Source organism: Gambusia affinis, linkage group LG12 (assembly GCF_019740435.1).
Source record: "Gambusia affinis linkage group LG12, SWU_Gaff_1.0, whole genome shotgun sequence".
Taxonomy (NCBI): domain Eukaryota; kingdom Metazoa; phylum Chordata; class Actinopteri; order Cyprinodontiformes; family Poeciliidae; genus Gambusia; species Gambusia affinis.
The window spans coordinates 8,156,512-8,176,279 of record NC_057879.1 but is presented as its reverse complement, the minus strand read 5'-3'; the positions used below and the strand labels follow the sequence as shown (position 1 = coordinate 8,176,279).

General features: G+C 41.7%; 1 protein-coding gene across 1 annotated transcript; it reads left to right on the top strand.

The window, feature by feature from the left end:
- The first annotated feature begins 1,053 nt into the window (after positions 1–1,053).
- col6a2 (collagen, type VI, alpha 2) lies at positions 1,054–19,765 on the top strand. Its single transcript, XM_044133343.1, has 32 exons — positions 1,054–1,255; positions 5,314–5,432; positions 5,517–5,617; positions 7,419–7,562; positions 9,172–9,540; positions 9,693–9,713; positions 9,802–9,867; positions 9,951–10,049; positions 10,139–10,165; positions 10,316–10,342; positions 10,438–10,482; positions 10,576–10,629; positions 10,708–10,770; positions 10,865–10,927; positions 11,005–11,058; positions 11,145–11,180; positions 11,287–11,349; positions 11,465–11,527; positions 11,634–11,696; positions 11,770–11,832; positions 11,913–11,963; positions 12,045–12,143; positions 12,221–12,283; positions 12,372–12,407; positions 12,495–12,540; positions 12,626–12,778; positions 12,866–12,960; positions 13,671–13,852; positions 13,962–14,140; positions 14,261–14,299; positions 17,642–17,976; positions 18,793–19,765. Exons 2-32 carry the CDS (start codon positions 5,357–5,359, stop codon positions 19,057–19,059), a joined length of 3,042 nt encoding a protein of 1,013 aa, XP_043989278.1. The 5' UTR covers positions 1,054–1,255; positions 5,314–5,356; the 3' UTR covers positions 19,060–19,765.
- The last annotated feature ends 3 nt before the right edge of the window (positions 19,766–19,768 follow it).

Genomic DNA, 19,768 nt, shown 5'->3' with positions numbered 1-19,768 from the left:
GCATTTTGCACAGCTGAATGGTTGCTATGGAGTTTAAAGAATCAAGGCAACAGTCCAGGTATATGTTTGATGAGGGAACAACATTATAACATGATTTAAAGTTTAAAAAAAAAAAAAAAAAAAAAAAAAGTTGAATTTAGGTAATACTGCGCCTTTAGCCTCTTTTGTTTTCTGGGGCCAGATGGTTACGACCTTCGCATGCGTAATTAGCTGAGCTAAATGAAAGTTTAGCTGTTAAAACTGTTCAGGCGTCTGTGTAAATTTTCCACATTTCCCAGCGCTAACAGGAATACCTCCCACTAGGTGCACAATCATTCAAAGACATGCAGCGGGGAGAGAACTGGTGCACCTACGAATGTATAAACATGATGATCGGGCTGTAAGTGTTTACTCGGGCTGTAAACTCCCCTCACTCTGCCTACTAATCACAAACAGGCGTCCAGACCCTCCAGCATTCATGCACATGTGTGTCTTTATGAGTATTGAGGGCGTTTGGTCTGTTCTCTATCCTGCTCTATATGACTTCAGTCCCTCCACATGTTGATTAAATCATAATAATAACAATACCAACAACAACAATAAGTCCTTCCTAAGAATTCTGAATCTAGTCATGTGTACCAGCCTGGGGAACAGTTCCTATATCTTCCTGAAAAGTTATTTGGAAGTTAGTTCTGTTTTATTTCAACTTTACTAAAATATTTGCACTAGAAACCAGACCTTTTTGCAGTGCATGTGAACTCAGCTACTATGTGATATTATGGGCTCAAATGTTTTCAGATTTATAAATCTGTAAATGTGGGGAAAACATGTTTGGTCTGATGCCAAACGGGCATCATAACCCGGTTTGAAGTCAAGTCCGTCCACGAGCGGAGACAGCAGCGAGCGAGCGGCCCTTTAGGCGTCATTGATTAATAACTGGCCCGATCGATCTGCTGTGGTGACAGTTCGCGTCCGCGCGTGCACGCGGCCTCCGACGGAGCTAGGGCGCCCCCGCGCGGACAGCGGCGCACACCGTCGAATGTCGCGCGCGCTCCTTGGAGGAGGGATCAGGACTTTTTTTTTTTTCTTTTGGCTGGGGTTGGAACCGGGACGGCAGGGCGAAAGGACGGCTCTCTGCTGCGGGAAGTAAGCGCACATCACGCAGCTTTTCTTTCCCGCGTTGTCCTCCATCAGCTTTTCCCCTCTGTGGAGATGAGGAGATAACCAGCTTTGTGGGGTCCCACTGCGTAAAAGTTTGAAGTGCTCAGCGGTTCAGGTAAGCTGCGCTCTTTTACGCACAACAGCTCTCCAGATGTGGTTGTCGTTACTCTTGCTGTATCTGAACTAATTTATATCTCATCTTCTTTTAATGAAATGTAACCCAAAACCTATGCTTGATTAAAGTTGGATGTGAGCATCCGCGCCCTCTGAAAACGTCCAAACTTTCTTGACGCTTAGTGTCAAGCTGGTTGCATATTTGTTTTGCGTGATTTTCACTTGTGAAGTGAGGTGGCTGGATTAGGCTCCTTGGAGAAGAGTGAAAACATTTGCAGGAGCGACTCCTCTCCACTGCCCTGTTTTCTGTCCGCGAGAGGGCGCCACAGGAATGCGCGTGCCCCTCTAATCCGTTAGTCGACAGTTAAAACACAATTAAAGGAGAGCTAAGAATGATGAGTAAGAAAACTTCCTTTGGAAAACATGTGGAAAGGGATTATTTATTTCTATGTGGGCTCAAATGTTTAGGATAAGTTGGTAGGTTGTTTAATTGCAGATCCTCGAAGCCGGATAGATAATTATCCTGTGTTTTCTCCCTCTAAAGTGGTAGACATTTTGTTTTTCATGAGGGTTTTGAGGTTTTTAGTTAATTGCATAAACTCAGTGATTGTCACTTTACTTGCTGTAAGTTGCTCAGATTCGTGTATAGTAACAAATAACAGGGACACTGGAGGATAATTGTTTACATGTTATTTCTGCTCCCCACATAGAGAGCAGCATTTAGTTTGGACTTTTTGTGGTTTTAAAGGACACTGCGTGCGATGTTTCAACTTTTGGGTCACAAATGGCTCAGGATTTGGTAGGAAGCGAAGATACAAACACCTAAAGACACATCCGTTCACTCTTTGAACCGATACAGACTTTATCCAAGTCCTTCTGTCCAGGAAACAACCATCTTTCCACAGTGAATCATTGAGTGGCTGCACTGCTAAGCTAACCAATTTGTAGTTTGTGCTAATTGTATTTAGTGAGATTATCTGTGCAGCAAGGTGATATTGCAGTGCAGGGTGTCCAAAGTGCGGCCTGGGGGCCATTTGGGGCCCTCTGTAGGATTTTGCTCGAGACAGGAGCAAATCTGACCTGCAGTTATAGGTGGTTGATGCAGATGGGCATTATTTTTTTACGACAACATTTTTGGACTCATTTTAATTTCGAGGCAACTAGAATCAAAAACACCGGCCGATTTTTTCCCAAAAGTAAATTTGACTTCTTTTCAAATTAAGAAAACAATCAACCTGCCAAAAATGTGAAGCTGTGGACTCTTTTTTTTTTTAAATGTTTCATATCTGCAATGATTCACAGATTAATTTTTGACAAAAATTCTACTATTTTCTTCTTTTTGATAAAATTGAAAGATTTTAGATTATTACCAAGCAGATAAGTACAAAAGGTTAGTTCTTAAAATCTTATGCAATATTTACAATCTTTAAGGCCCCAGTGCCTTCTATTTTACAACTTTGGCCCCCATGGCAAAAACTTTGGACAGAAAACTTTTTGTTAAATGGTCCAAACTGTTTTCCCCAGAGGCAGTGGAGGTTCCTTCAAGAATATCACCTGGTTCCCCTTCTTACACTCTTTTTGATTTCTACTCTCTCTCTCTCTCTCTCTCTCTCTCTCTTTTTTTTATTTTGTTAAACGTAAATGTTTCAGCTTATCAAACATATTTTGGTATCAGGCAAAAAAAAACCTGAGTACATACAAAAAACAAATGCAGATTTTGAATGATCACTCAAATATAACGTGTCGAACAACATGGTGACAGTAGCGTTATGGTCTGGTGCTCATTTGGTGCTTCTGGACCTGGACTACCGAGTTGCTTCATGTAATTGTTGGAACTATGGATTGTACATGAATCCCTTGAGCGAACTCTTCGTATTCATGAGTTAACAGTAAACCAAGCAACCCTATGTCCACCTCTGATTGGCTAAACAAAAACGAAAATGAAGCTTTGAGTGGTCCTGCTGCTGCTGCAGCAAACTCCTCCCAGTTGGGAATATTAAAACCGTTCTACATAGAAGAGTGGCCGAAAACTTGTCCAGTGTATGAAATACTAGTTGCTCGTTAGCACAACACTAGAGGCAGCTACGCTTTGTTTAGCTACTTTCCTTTTAATAAATAAAATAATTTAAAAACTTTTATATTTACTCCGGTTGTCTTTGTCTCATATTGCAATTAGTTTGATGATGTGAAATATTAAGAGTGGGCGGATAAAAAGTACAGACAGAAGAAGTCTGTGGAGGGGAGGGACAAAAGTTTTTTTTATTACAGCTGTTTCTATCTATACAAACTGTGTTTAAAAGAATTTGTGATCAGGGTAGACTCCTCCAGTCCAGTGTGTGAGTCCGCTTTGGTTTTGTGCTTCTCCTGGCTGCCTCAATGTAAAGCCAGGGTTTCTGCAGGTTTCGCCAACTCAAATTTAAGACTTTTTTTAAGACCACTATGAAGGAAATTTAAGATCTGTATCTCCATAGAAACGAACAAACTTAGTAGAGCCAACTGGCAATAGATTTGTATTTGCCTTTTTGGCTATAGACACAAGAAAGCTAGCTAACTAGATAGCTAGCAAGAGTATGTTAGCAGTGGGTTATCGATAGCCTCGAGTCACAGAATACAATGAAGACGTCTTCATGCGACTCAAACTTTTGCCAGACAGAAACGTCCCATGAGAAAAAAAAATACATATAGAATATATGAAATTAAATAGTTTTGCCAAGATAAACTTAAAACCTGTGAATAACGTATTTAAGGCCAGCTGATCACACAAAATCAGAATGCTTTTATTGTTGTGTAGAAGCATAACAAAATGTATTTCAGTACAACCCATCCAAAGAAAGAAACAAACAAAGATAAGGAAGACAGGTGACTAGGGCTGCAGCCCTAAAAAAATTTATTTAAGACATTTTAAGACTTTACTTCTAGAGTCATGAATTTAAGACTTTAGGACATCATGAAAGCAGTCCTGATGCAAAAAAAGAGAAAAAAAAAGAGAAAAAAAGTCTCCAAATATACTGTAAATGTTTGAGTGATATTAAAAATCTCAAAAACATCCAGCACACATTTTACCAGTTTACATGTTTCAGAGATTCATGCTCTTCCTTAGGAGAAGACCATGAAGTAGACTTGGCAGAAACGAATCACATACCAGCTTCAATGTGTACATCCATTATTGACTGGATATGCAGATAAGGAATACAAACTCTTTCTTTTCAGCTCTTGAGTGTTCCTCCCAGTGTTTCCCAAGCCTGCTCCTCAAGGAATGTTGCCCTTAATGTTTTATGTATTTCCTTGATTCAGCACACAATTTCAATTCATGGCCGGTTAACAAGGTTTTTTTATTTTATTTTTACTGAACTACAATAATCTGAATCAGGTGCGTTAGAGGAGGGAGACATCTAAAACATGCAAGGCAGTGTGCCTTGAGGACCAGGGTTGGAAAAACACTGTCCAAGACCAAAACGTACAGGTTAATCTGACTGTGACAGCGAGGAAATCCTCTAGGGGGCAGCAGACTTTAACTGACTAAAAGCTAAATCTGAGGCCGTTAGCTGCATACATAATTAAATTAAATCAAAAATATGCATCTGTTATCAGTTTACTTTTGTGTTAACAGCCCGAAAATAATATTTCCCTAACCTGAAAGCAGGATGGCGGAGTGGATTTCTACAGTTTGTAGCTGGAGTTTGGTAGTTGCTTCTCATTTAAGGCCTTAATTTTATCTCCGTTTTACTAGAGTGCAACTAGATCATTAATATAACTAATTGTTTGACAGCCATTTTGTTCTCTCTGCAAAAAATATTGCCATTGTTTGCTGGATTTTTAAATTTTTTTATCTGAAACAGTTGACTGAGAGACCAGGTGAAATCCTGTTCAGAATGTTATAGACGACAAACTATCGCTCCGTGACTGAAACAAAGCAAGTTTAATTTTTATTTTGTCAGTTTGCTCCTAGCACTTTACATTTTAACAATCTGCCAGCCTGGATAGGGCAGCAACGTTTGTGTCAACTCATGTGCGCCTTGTTTCTTTGCTTTCTTTTTTTCTCCTTCTTCTCTGTTTTAGACAAAAGCAGCAGAAAAGGAAGAAGAAAAAGAAGAAGAAGAAAATGCTGGCGTTCGAGACCGTCGTGCTCTGCCTTCTCCTCGGAGCCCTGACTCACGCCCAGAAGGCAGACTGCAACCGTGAGTGCCACCATCTCCGCGGCAACAGTTGACAGTGCAACACCAAGCACCTTTTAACCCCATCCGCGGGTGTGTTTCTTTCAGAGAAGAGAAACTGTCCCATACACCTGTACTTCACCATAGACACATCTGAGACCATTGCGCTGCAGGAGTCGCCCCCTGGAGCGCTGGTGAAAAGCATCCGGGTTCGTCTTTATCCATTTTATCCACTGTTTCATGGAGCGACAGATCTGATGGTTAATAAAGTTTAGTCGCAGATATAAAAGGAAGATTTTGCTGCTGTGAAGTCAGCTCAGTTTAATGTACTGCTTTATGAATAAGCTAATCCAGACTGCAATGTTGGGAGTTGGATGTGGCATATTGACCATACAGATATCAAGGTTGCCATGGTAAATATTTGATTAGTAATTTGTGCTAATTTGTTGTCAAAATGATCCAACCATTGAAAAACGATGGGCGTTATTAGATGAATGAACACTGAATGTCATCTATGAAGCACGCAGAGGTCAAATTCCCTCAGCAGTTTGTCAGAAATGGCAACGACAAGAAAACATGCCGTTCCTTAACAAAAAAAAAAATGAACTGAAAATTCAAACTTGTCCATATTTTCAGTCAGTGAAATGAAAAATCTTTTTTTTTTTTAAACTAAACTCTGACAAACAATCCTGAATGAAGAGCCAATTTTGCAATCAGGAAAATTTTAGCAGGACGGTAAGGAAGTGGAAAAACTTCCCAAAACTGCCTTTCAGAGAGTAAAATTATGCAGCTGCAGTCAAAATTATATCAAAAGATGAAGCCTTTTGATACATCTTGCTGTAGTGAATGTGCTACATAGGAGGAAAAACGACGTCTAAAATTATAACACTGTAGAAAAATATTAAAATACTATCGGATATTGATGTGGAATGAAATTAGTTCCACAAGTAATACTGATTTTATTTTATTGTGAATTGACGATGTAATGCATTGTTAGTTTGAATCACAAATAATAGCTGAGTCAGTGGGAAAATGTAGCTGGGATTTCAAAATCCTCATCAGAAGCGGTCATGCTGATTTGATAAGTTGTTGAGAATCGGAATAAATTGAGGAAATAAATAAGAAATGACAAAAAAATTGTTCGCAGGCACTGCTTTTTGTACTGTACCAGTGAGCAGTACTGTCGACTCATGAATCACAGTAAAATCAAACACGTCGCACCACAGTGGACGTTTGGAGACCAAGTTCTTGTTTGCGTCCTTACCTCAAAGTAATTTCATCTTTTCGTTCGGCTTTGCAAAATCACAACTTTCAGTATCCTTTTTGATGACGTGAAATCCTCAGAGTAAATTCCTCTTCCAGATGCAGTCCCACACACTAAATATCGTCTCCATATTTCGTAACAGTGAGTAATAAAGATTTGTTTGACCTCTGTGTCCGTCCTCCTCAGCTGTCAGTCCACGTTGTTTGCCTCAGTTCCCGTTTTTGGAGTCGTTTTTATGCATTACTCTCAGCAGACACAGCCGTGCTGCCTTGCGAAGCTGTTTCATTTCGTTTTCTGACTTATGAATGTCACCACACATAGTTGACAGGCATTTTGAAGGCAGGTTTAGGAAATAGAACAGTGTAAATGTACAGCAGTATGTTGAGAAGTAGACACTGAAAAATGCCATCGTGCCACAGTTGGTAGCATTGTTAGCTACATAGTTAGCTAATCCGTGCCTTTATTTTGTTTTGTTTGATTTCTTTTGTAAACATCTTAATAATAGTTAGCTGGTAACTTAATGGTACACTTTTATATTTCTGTTTCCAAGTGAGTAAATCCCAACTGTTTCTGCTAAATTGAACGCACTTGTTCCCAAAAGAATGAAACTAAAATCCACATCCAGGCGGATGTAGAAGTCATGCTATGCTTTTCATTTTCACCCACTTACTTTGAGGCATTAAAGAAACTTTTACTTTTTTTCACCCTGTACTGTAGTATGATGTTCTGTCGCTCCTTTTCCATAGTTATTCACGGACCAGTTTGTACGACGATTGAAAGATGAAGAACTCCGGGGCGTCGTTAAAATCACCTGGGAGATCGGAGGACTGCACTTCTCCCAGACTCAGGAGGTTTTCAGCCCCATCCAAGGAAGGGACGCGTTCCTCTCCGTAAGACCTTCATGCATACGAACTCACGCAGGCCTGCTCCACAAATCTCCATTTATGTTTGTTTAAACGTTAGAAAGACATGTTGTGTTAATGTGGGCTATTAACTGCATCCATGTTGAAACGTCACGTAAACACAGATGTTGCTGATGTCAACATTAAAAGTTATTCCTAGCTCATGTGAAAGAAGCATTTCGCTTGTCGTGTGTTTTACGTTTGAGTATTTGTGATCCCAAACGATAAATAATTTTGTTCATTAGCTTAGAGCCCTCTCTGACCTTATATTCAAATTCACGTTTGCTTGATCCTACAGCTGGCTAGGCTAACCTCCCAAACACCTAAACATGATTTACATTTGTTGGAGTTCAGTTCAATGCTCTTAAACATCTGCACTGAGGTCAGGAACTTTTGAACATATTTGCTCACTACACTTACAACAACCTACAATTACATATACAGCCGGTGATTTAGAGCCAAACTCAGGAAAAGCTTCCTTTCACAAATCTGTGTACGGCCTGGGCAGATTCTACCTCCCAAAAGGTATTGTATTATTTGTTGTTTAAGTAAAGGTTAAATAACAATGCGAAAAAATATTCATTGGTGGTTGTTGGGGCTGCATGATATTAGAAAATGTAGCGATGATATTGGTAAATATTGCAATGATAAAATTAATTGTTCTCCTTTGTGCTTCCCTCACTTTGTGACCTTTGGCGGGTTTATTTTTCCAGCGTGTGCATCTATTGTTCAACAAGCTAAATAATACATTAGCATGTAAAATTTGAGTTTGGGATATGTAAGCCAACAGTTATTGCAGTGCCAAGCAGTCCTGTGCTTTATGAACTTTGCATGCATATTTGCGATATATTGTGCAGTCTTAGAGATTGCATGTTTGAAAGACAGCTTTATTGTTGAGGCTTCCTTGATTGTGTTTAAAAAAGATATTTGAGATGAGTGACATTTGCAGGAATGGAGGTTGTTGGAGTACGTTGAACTTATTATCATGTTAAATGAGATGATTTAATGATTTCAGATTGACATGCTCAGCAGCAACAACTGAATAGTTTATGCTAACCGAACCAAAGTGTCTCAAGGCATAATCCTTCAAATCACTCTGGCGGATATAATCCAGGATGCTGTCCTTGCCGTCATCTTGTTTACTCCTCAGTCTGACCCTACCTACAGGAATGTTGCATTTAAAGCTAAGATTTATAATTATTAGCCAATTTTAGTGGACCTTAGGGCATTTTAACCCCAGCTTCCTGTTCTTAGCTGACAGGAAGGTCTCCTTTCAAGGCTTTCTGTTGCCATGCCTTTCCGCTTCAAGGTTCAATGTCTTTTGCATTCTGAATTGGTAGTGAAAACATCTTAGTTATAATGATTGGATATTTAGGCTCATTTTGAGCTCCAGTCATTTGAAATCAGTCTGCCCATCCTTCTGCACCTCAGATATTTTTCTTTGCTTGTTCCATTCTCTGTCAACATGAAAATCCCAGTAGATTAGTAGTTTCTGAAATACTCACGGCACAACCTGTCTTGCACCAAATATAACACCGAAAGTAGTTTTTATTCCAGTTCTTCCACTTTGTGAGGATCCGCTTGTTTACCTTTCCAGGATCTCGTGAGAATTGAGAGATACCTTGGAAAAGGTACCTACATCGACTGCGCTCTCCGAAAAATGTCAGAGGAGATGCTGCGTGGACCCCCTCCAACAACCACACCCCTCCGGTTCGCCGTGGTCATCACTGACGGCCACGTGACCGGAAACCCATGTGGGGGCATCAAGGTGTCGGCGGAAGACATGCGTGACAGGGGCATCAAGGTGTTTGCCGTGGCGGCATCGGCGAACACCGAGGAGACGGGACTGAAAGAGATTGCCAACTCCCCGGCGTCGGTCTTCAGGGACGACTTCATGGCTGTGGACCTTAGCCGGGGCATACCTGTCATACATACTGCAACGATAGACCGCATTATCAAGACAATGGTAATGCTCAAACATACAGTACAGACCAAAGGTTTGGACACACCTTCTAATTGAACTCAATTAGAAGGTGTGTCCAAACCTTTGGTCTGTACTGTACATAAACTTAATTGTTTTTAACTCTTGGGCTTATATTTTCTTCTTTTTCTTTACAGAAACATATGGCATTCATAGAAGTAAGACTGGACTGTTACTAGTACTATCTTTGAAATATCTAAAGTAGGCAGTTACATCCTTACGCAACGCTTTTTTTTTTTTCACTAGTGTTATAACGTGACCTGCCTGGAGAAAGACGGACCACCTGGTCCAAAAGGCCACAGAGGACAGAAAGTGAGTTTTCCACATACACACTCATGATCTGGGCATATTTCAGCCGCTTTCCTTCGCTAATCATGTTGGACCTTGTTGACCAGGGAGCAAAAGGAGATAACGGTTATGCAGGACAAAAAGGTGAAAGAGGTCGCCCAGGAGACCCCGGCATTGAAGGTCCCATCGGTCAGCCTGGTATTAAGGTGGGAGGGTCTCACCAACTGGATTTTAACTGAGCTTTGACTAGTACTAAAATTGTATGAAGTGGTTTTCCTTTTTCCTCTCTTCATAGGGTGATTTTGGTCCAAAAGGCGAGAAGGTGAGAGTTCAACTTGGCTTTGTAGGGATTCAAAAGAGACTCTTGCTCTGATAAAGATGTTCAGGATTCAGTCTGTTGATGCTGATGATATTTAAGGTTTGGCAATAATAATTATTGGTAACCATTTTTTTTAAATGTGTCTGAATACAGGGAGATATTGGAACACAGGGCAAAAAGGTAGGTTTTTGTGGATGATTTTAGACTCATCACCTATTAGTACTGGTTTCCAACCAGTCTCAGTTTCTCTAACTGGGTCTGTTTATTGCCAATAGGGTGTGGCTGGTATTCCAGGACGTAACGGAACCGATGGACAAAAGGTGAAGTTTTTATCATAGAGCTTGTCATCTTTTAAAACTAGCTGTAGAGTTCTTTGGTGACACACATATTTCGCAACCTTTTCCTACTTTCAGGGCAAAATTGGACGGATTGGTGCCCCGGGTTGTAAAGGAGACCCAGGCGACAGAGTATGACATTTTTCACCATCTAAGATCAATTTGAGCATCTTTATAGTAAATTTATGATCAGAATCAACTGGTTTCCAGGGTCCCGATGGTCATCCAGGAGATGTCGGCGAACGTGGTCGTCCAGGAACTGATGGGGAGAAGGTAACACGTTTGGTTGTAAAAAACAAAACAAAACCAAAAACCATTTCCTCTCACTCTTGAAGGTCACTGTTAAAAACTGCCTCATTGTTTCCAGGGTGACCCTGGGCGCCCAGGAAGAGCTGGTCCCCCTGGCCAGACTGGAGATGATGGACCAAAGGTAAACCAGAAATGTACAGAGAAAGCAGATGTTTTCTGTCGCAACTAATAGGTTAAACTCTGATGTGTCATTTGCAGGGAGAAAAAGGAAGTGATGGATCACCTGGCCCTCCTGGAACTAAAGGAACATCTGTAAGATGATTAGGACAGATGAGTCAATTCAAACCCAATTTGTCCAACACAGTGAATGCTTGATCTGTAAATGTTTTGTTTTCTAGGGAATCCCTGGAAATCGGGGAGAACCGGGCGAGGAAGTAAGAGCATCCAGAATATTCATATATTTTTGCACATTTTCTGTCTTTGTACAGCCTGATGGCCTTTCTTGGCTTTTGTTGTTTTTTTTTGTTTGTTTGTTTTTAGGGAAGAAGCGGAGACTACGGGCCCAAGGGTGAACCTGGATCAGATGGTGCCAAGGGAGAGAAGGTAGGTGTTCACACGCCCATTTGTAAGAACTTTCTACAGAGTTTCTAAAGATTTTTGTAGAACTTTCCTCCCATATTGCAGCATCCAGATGAAGTCCGATGTGATATCATTTCAGGGTGAAATGGGACCAGAGGGCTTGAGAGGACTCCCCGGAGGACCAGGAAGCAAAGGTGCAAAGGTAGAAAGACCCATTTTATTAGATGAAGGAATGCCTGGTCAACGGTAAATCCTCATTAATATACTTTAACTTTCAATATAACTTCCTTTGTGTTTTATCTAAACAGGGAGACACTGGCTTGCCAGGACCTAGAGGACCACCAGGATCTCCAGGGGGGCCTGGAAGAAACGTAGGTTGAAAGTCACGTTGACGAATCATCTGAAGAAATCTCTAGATCACGTTTGACGCTGTTTGAACTTTAGGGCTCCAGTGGAGACCCTGGTGATATGGGACCGAGAGGAGAGCCTGGGCAGCCTGGACCAAAGGTTACCAGCAGCAGATTTGTCTTCGTCCACAGTGATGTCATTCTCAGTTTACTTCATACGTGTTTTTACCTTCTTGGCAGGGAGATCCTGGAAGACCTGGCTTTAACTATCCTGGATCAAGAGGAGATCCAGTACGAGACATAGGCACTCAGAGATCTTCAGCCTTCCCTTTGTTGTCAGGTTGGTTCAATTGTCGTGGATTGTCTCTGTAGGGTGAAAGAGGGGACAAGGGCAAGCCTGGACCCCCTGGCAGCAGAGGAGACTGTGGTCAAAAGGGAGACCCCGGAAATAAAGGAACTCCAGGAGATCCAGTAAGTAGCTTCAAAGATGCAATGTAGATAATGTTGTACTTAACATCTCAGCTAAGTGAGTCCTTTGCCTTCATCAGGGTGAACCAGGGCCCCCAGGGGAACCAGGGTCAAGAGGACCAAGAGGAAATCCTGGTCCTAATGCAAGTCAACAAATAACATTAGGCACCTACAGTGGTATTCTTAACAAAACAGATTCCAAAGGTAAATTCAAGTTGTCTTCCTCGACAGGGAGGTCCAGGTCCAGAGGGAGATCCCGGGCTTACTGTGAGAACACATCTAATCACAGTTTTATCAGTGAGTGAAACACAAACTGAGCGGTTTTAAAGGTCATGATTGTGTATTCGCCTGCAGGAATGTGATGTCATGAACTACATCAGAGAGACGTGTGGCTGCTGCGGTGAGTTTAGTGACAAGGGTAGAAGCATCTAAAACCTCTGTTTTATGTATATTACTTATTGGTTGCATTATCTTTAAATCTCCAGACTGCGAGAAACGCTGCGGAGCCGTGGACATCGTCTTTGTTATCGACAGCTCAGAGTCTGTGGGACTCACCAACTTCACCTTGGAAAAGAACTTCGTCATCAACACCATCAACAGACTGGGAACCTTTGCCAAAGACCCGCAGTCTGAAACAGGTCCAAATGTCAAAGTTGCAATGCCAAAGTTTCCAGAAGTGATTGTGAATTGAAGCACTCTAACAAGAAGGTCCCCTGTTTTCACAGGCACAAGGGTTGGTGTGGTGCAGTACAGCCACAACGGGACCTTCCAAGCAATCCATCTCAACGACAGCAAAATCAACTCTTTGACGGCGTTTAAGGTTTCACCGACACTGGAACAGAAATAAACACTGACGTTCATTACGGAGAAGTTTACATTTAGCGTATAGAACAGATGGCTCTTCCATTCTGATGGCCACACGTTTGATCATTTTAAGCTGATCAGGTCTATTGTCACATGAAGCTGAAGGAAGTTAAACAGAGATCAGATCTGACGCCAGATTCATGTATCTCTCTACTTTACTTTGTCTTCAAGGACGCCCTGCATTGCTTTTTTGCTCTCGTGTTACTTATTCTTGATGTATTACTGAAAGCTCCAACAACATCAACTTCAATTCCCCAACAACTTAGACAATATAATTTGAAGTCTGTTTTTAAGGATCTCCATCTTAAGAAGGAACAAAGTGAGGGTAGGCCATGGACTCCTCTGCATTAAAACTGCTGAAAAGATTTTAAGCTATTTCACAGACCATCTAAAATATTACGTATCATTTGGAGGAAGATGTTGTCTGAAGTATCACCCAGTGCCATCCAGTATTCCCAAAACATCTGGAACTGGATTCTACGCATCAAAACCTCTTGAGGCCCCTTATGAGGCAAATAGGGATATAAGCACATGTTACTTTACTAAACAAGTACTAAAGCTAAAAACGGCAATTCAGAAATATTGTCGTAGCTATACAGCGTGTAGCTTTTTGTGTCCATTTTTAACAAATCCATTGTCATTATCCTCTTCCCCCTTCCTGTCCAGGAAGCTGTGAAGCGGTTAGAGTGGATCGCAGGAGGAACCTGGACTCCATCTGCTCTCAAGTTCGCCTACGACCACCTGATCAGGGACAGCCGCCGAGCCAAGGCCAACGTCACGGTTGTCGTGATTACGGATGGACGCTTCGACCCGAGAGACGACGACAGACTGCTGCCGTATCTGTGCAAGTGCGGCTGCTTTTCTCTGTTTTAAAATGTGGGACTGTGACTTTGCGTGAAAAAGAGTCTTATCGCAGAGCTGGTTTTTGTTCTTGTTTGTATGGATCCGTGTGAGCAGCCACCCGGGTGTCGAGGTGAGCGCCATCGGTATCGGAGACATGTTTGAGCAGGTCGAGGAGAACGAGAGTCTGCAGAGCATTGCCTGCCAGAAGCCAGGCAGAGTGATGGGAATGAGACGATTCGCAGACCTGGTGGCAGAGGAATTCATCGACAAGATTGAGACCGTGCTCTGCCCTGGTAAGTCACACAGCAGATCAATGCCACATGTACTTCATGTCTACTTAGTGGAGAGTTTATAGATTATATTGCCAATGGTAATCCATAAACTGTTTGTTTATTGTTAAATTTTTTTCTCAGATCCTGCCATCATATGCCCTGAACTTCCATGTAAATCAGGTAAGACCAGTTTTATTCGATACTTCTAGGTATGGGGAACCTTGTGTCTTGTTTTTGGTTTTTTTGCAGGGTTGGACCAGCATTTCATTTGAAGGCCTGATTCCGGTTTGTTGCGTTGACTATGCAGAGTGATACATTACAAGTGTTTAATGTCTGTTAAGATTTAGAATGATGGAAAACTCAAATTTCTCAGAAATGTTGAATATTACACATAGCATAGAACTCTTGGCCTACTTAATCATAGGGAAGACTGCTTGTTTTCCTCTCTCCTCAAGGAAGGGAAGCCAGAAAAGGCCATTGCTGAAGAGTCTACAGATTATTATATCCAAGTATGTTAATGGAAAGTTGAGTGGAGGGAAAAAGCCTAGTAGAAAAAAAAATAGTTAACCAATAGGGACAATCACAGCTTTTCTGTGTAATATACATGTCATCTAAGCAAAATGTTTTGCTTTAATTTAATATTAGCCATAATCATCTAAATTAAAACAAAATATCACTCTGTTGTGTTTAATGAGTTAATATTTGTGAATTCTACGTTTTGAATTAATTTACAAGATTCTAATATGCACCTGTGCATGAATATAACTATGTACGGTAGTACAAAGCTGCGGCTCGTAACTTTAATAAAAAAGTGTTTTTTACATATTTCTTAAAACTATCACCACGTCGTGACAGTGTAATATGAGACGGATGATCTGTGAAAGGATCAATCTCCTCCCAGTGCCGCTGTTGCTGTCTGAAAAAAAAATACACAGTTCCCGAATGAAAACAACCAATAAGAGCCAGGAGGAAGGCCTTAGCGCAGTCAATCATCCACGTGAACGCGCTGATGAATGTGCGGATGGTGGAGAAACAACTTATTGTTACAGAAAAACCGTTTGTCTGCCGTCATCGGTGGCTATGCTAACTAGCATTAGCATTTATTACATGCTATGTTGACAAGGATGAAGCTGTAGTGGTAGCAGAGAGCATGGGGAAACATGGGGAGGTGAGCGGCAGGCAAATGGGCATGATTGACAGCGATAAGACCTTCCTCCTGGCTCTGATTCCTTGTTTCTAATTAGCACCGGGAAAAGGCAGAGGAGTTAGATTTTTTATATAGATTGTCTGTTTCATACCGTAATGTCACGACATAGTGACAGTTTCAACAAATATGTAAAACAAATATATCTTTTTTTATAAAAGTCACACACTGCAGCTTTAAGAATTTCAATCTCTTTAGGGTCATTCAGGCCAGCAGAGGGCACTAAACAGTCACAAAGTTTGTTTATGCCTCTGCCTTCTTAGGCCTCAAAAGGCATAAGATGAAATCAAATGGGTTTACTGGACCATTGTCAGAATTTGAAGGTACTTTGAACAGCTGCAAACGTTAAACTTCTGTTTTTTCAGCGTAACATTTGGACCGGTGCTCATGTCTGCTTTCATTGCTCACATTTATGCTGGTGACTGTTGCATTGTTCAGATGTGATTAACTGGTCGAGCTGTGAGTCGTTTTAGACCAACTAGGCGTACCTCCAGCGTCATAACTGGCTCTGTTGATGCATTGGTGGGACCCCCGCCCACAATGTTGTTCCACCCACTTGTTGCAGGAGGGGGCGTCTCTCTGGGGGAAGCCCCGCCCCCCTGGAAGCCACTGGCCGAAGAAGGCAGGCCCTCTTCACTGGAGAGTGTGGCCGGCCTGCTGAGCAACCTGAACAAGCAGCAGTACGGGGTTGGCATAGCAACCATGGCGTACACAGCCCAGAGAGCCAAACTCTCCCAGGGAGTGGACAGGGAGCAGTGGACCAAGCTGTTCATCGACTCATTTAAATATGTCTATGGCGACCTTATGGGAGACCCCGAGAAGGCCCTTGGGCTTTGTTAGTGCTACAGTGCTAACCATGCTACCTCGCCTCAATGACCTTAACTAATAATAAGCTTGCTAAAATGACTTGATTTGTGTTTAAATCATTATTTTTCTTCTGCAGGTGCAATATATGTACAGGCCAGTGAAATGAACTGCATGAAGCTTTGAGAGCAAACTTGTGTGTTTTTGTGCAAGTGTGACGAAGGAAAATAATTCAAAATGTAGATTAGGCTCTCTCTCCTACGACGGCGTATTAGGGCCGTTGTAGACGGGGAAAAAATAGACATCAATTTCAGGCAAAAGAATACAAAACTTTGACATTTTCTAATACATGTTGTTGTTGTTTTTGTTTTTTATCTAAACATTTCCTAAAGTAATTTTTTTCCCATTTTCATACTCAGAAATTTCCAAGTTGTTCCTAGCAAATTTCAGAGATTAATCTCTAAGTTTCAGATTTTTTAGGGAGTGAGAGGAATTTTCCACGTCAAAATCAGAAATTTCCTCGTTTTTTTCTAGAAATTGTCTCTGTTTCTTATAGCCAATTTTTGACTTCAGTCTCAGAAATTTGCACATTTGAGACTAATCTCAAAATTTCTGACTTTTTAGCAAAAATTTCCTCCTTTTCTTTCTACAATGACACTAATATGCAGTCATGTATGCAGGTTTTTTTGTCTCCCAGAGAAACATGTTAATTTCGTACACAGAATATTTTTCTTTTTTTTTTTTTTTTTAGTCGAAAGCTTTTTCTGAGTTAAAATGGAAAACAGATGTCCTCCATTTGATGGTGTCGACTGTAGACCCGTTCATGTTACTGTTGCACAGTGGCTCTGTGATGAAGCCTCATTTCCACTGTGAATCATGAGCTTTATGAATCACTCAAAATGTTTCCCCACTTTTTTTTTTTTTTTGCTGTTTTGCACATATCCATGGTCACAGCCTGTACTTTTATTCCCTGTGAGTGTTTTATGGTGGCTACAAGTAATTACACATGGAAAATATCAGGTCTATAAATACATTTCACAATATTTTGTATATGAGTCAGAGGCCTTTGTATGTGTATGTTTGGTTGATTTGCTTGGCTCGGACAGAGACGGAAATATTGTACATTATATCCTGGCTGGTGCATGACTTTTACAGCATGTGGCTTGGCCTATGAAGTTTGATGACTAGAAAGAATTGACCACCTTGTAGCTTTAACCAAGTGTTACTTTACCAGCTCCTTGACTGCACCAATCAGATGTCAACAATGTTGTTTTGAATACAATGGAATGTAATCAATCTTTATGTGTTGGCAAGAAATAAAGAAAAATAATAATAATGGCAGAGCAAACTCAAACAGCGCTGTTTTTGTTGAACGTTAATAGCCTTGATCGACGCTGGCATGTAAAGAGTCGTTGCATGTTATTGTATTTTCTGAGCCTTAACGTTCTGAACATCTGCGCTCCAGCTGTTGCTGACTGAACACTATGCTGTGCTTGTGTGTGGGTCTGTTTCAGAGCCAGCTGTGGCTGGTTGTATGCAGAGGCCGGTGGATGTGATCTTCATGTTGGACGGTTCGGAGAGGATGGGCGTGGAGAACCACCGCCGGGCCAAGGAGTTCATCGAGAACGTGGCCCGCCGCCTGACCCTGGCCGACGGCCCGAACGACGACACCAGGGCCCGTCTGGCTCTGCTGCAGTTCGGCAGCGCAGGAGACCACAAAGAAGAGTTCCCGCTCACGCATAACCTCACGATCATCATGAATTCGCTGGCTGCTGTGAACTATTTGGATTCCTCATCCGTTTTGGGCAACGGCATCATCTATGCTGTAAACAATCTGGTGATCAGACAGGTACTGTTCGGCCTAACAGTGAATTTGGTCTAACAATCATTTTCAGGAGTCATGTCTACCTACTAATGTCCACATTTATCGTCCCTTGTGATTCACTTGTATGATGCTTTCAAACAAGTCCCGGGTGTCACCTGAGAATAGCGTGAATTCACAACATCCCCGTTTAGTCCACTTTCATCAAACTTTGTCATGCTTGCCTGGGATCTTTGGTTCGTTTGGGGAGGTGTAAATGCGCAATCGGACTCTGATGCGGATCAGAAAATTGATCTCTGGTCTGCTTACAAACCTGGGTCTCGGTTCGGTTGAAGTAAACAGTAGCATGGTTCGAATGTGTGGATGCAAGTGGACTGGAGTCGGCTCCAAAAGCAGGAGGAGGACGGTTGCGCAGGGCATTCTGGGTAAAAGCAATCAAAACAAACTGGTTGATAAATCAATTGGCCAAAAAATGGATCCTATATTATATATCTATATAGTAAACTGCACTGCCTGAGATGCAATGAGTTTATTGCAGGGGTGTAAATGATCTAATGGTCAGACTGCTGATTGCAGCCAGTCCACAATGTTAGCAGAGATGGAGGGCCCCCAAACCAAATTTCGCTTGGGGCCCCATGGAGGCTTGGGCCGGCCCTGTAAAGGCTACATGATTTGCTAGCTGGTGAACCCTGTCAGTGCTGCAGTAAATTGTCTTCAGTTTGGACACAACATTTTTACAAATTGTCTGATCCAAGAAAAGAAGTTACATTTATTGTCACCTGTGTTGTCCCTTGCAGTATCACTTTTTTCTCAAACACCAACCCCCTCTTCCGCTTTTTGCAGAATCAACGGCTGTCCCGACGCAACGCTGAGGTGGCCTTTGTCTTCATCACGGACGGAATAACCTCCACCAACCAGCTGGGCGAGGGCGTGGACGCCATGAAGAGAGTGGAAGGCGTTCCCACGGTGATCGCGTTGGGAAGTGACACCGACGAAAAAGTGCTGCGCGAGGTGTCACTGGGAGACTCATCTGCCATCTTTAAGGGTGACGACTTCTCCGTGCTGGGCAAACCTGCTTTCTTTGAGCGCTTCATCCGCTGGATTTGCTAGTGAGGAACTGCATTGCTCTGCACAATAGAGTTAGAAGCCATTGAGTGACAGAGGGACCAACTCCTTCAGTGTACATGTAAAACCCACACAGAGGCACCAGATGTAACTCTGTGGCCATTATCATTCCTGAATAAAAAGCACTGAGGTGGCTCTATATTGTGTTGTGTTCAGGAAGAAAAATTTGCTTGCAGAATTGAAAGGAGCCTATTCAGGTCCAACTCTTAACACACTTCCAGAACCAATGTGTCCATTTACACGTCTTGTCAGCACTGCTACAGTAGGTATGCCACAGGAGAAATTTGTGATTATTGAGTAGTAACCAAGCACACTATAGGTTTTACACCGTTTTGTTTTTTTTTGTTTGTTTTTGGTTTCGTTTTGTATTTTTTGTATTATTTGTTCAGCTTACAGGAACAAACTCTTGTCTGTCATTTTCTCTTTGACCCAAACTTACACACGCTACTTCTTTAAAAGTCAAGTATTTACATTAATGGTGCTATCTGGGATGTTCTGAAAACATTGTTTCTAATTCACATTGTACTATTATTTGTATCATTTATTCTGGAGATAAAGGAACAACAAAACAAAAAAAAAAAACTAAATGTTGCTCTGATGACGTTCCAGATGAATGCCTAGCAGATACAGACCGATAAACGATAACATCTGTCTGCAGAAAGTTCAAATAAAGACCAAAGTGTGACCCCAACAC

Coding starts and splice junctions, on each gene's coding strand:
- col6a2 (XM_044133343.1), top strand. CDS start 5,357: ATGCTGGCGTTCGAGACCGTCGTGCTCTGCCTTCTCCTCGGAGCCCTG. Junction 5,433..5,516: donor CCAGAAGGCAGACTGCAACC/GTGAGTGCCACC, acceptor TGTTTCTTTCAG/AGAAGAGAAACTGTCCCATA. Junction 10,166..10,315: donor TTGGTCCAAAAGGCGAGAAG/GTGAGAGTTCAA, acceptor GTCTGAATACAG/GGAGATATTGGAACACAGGG.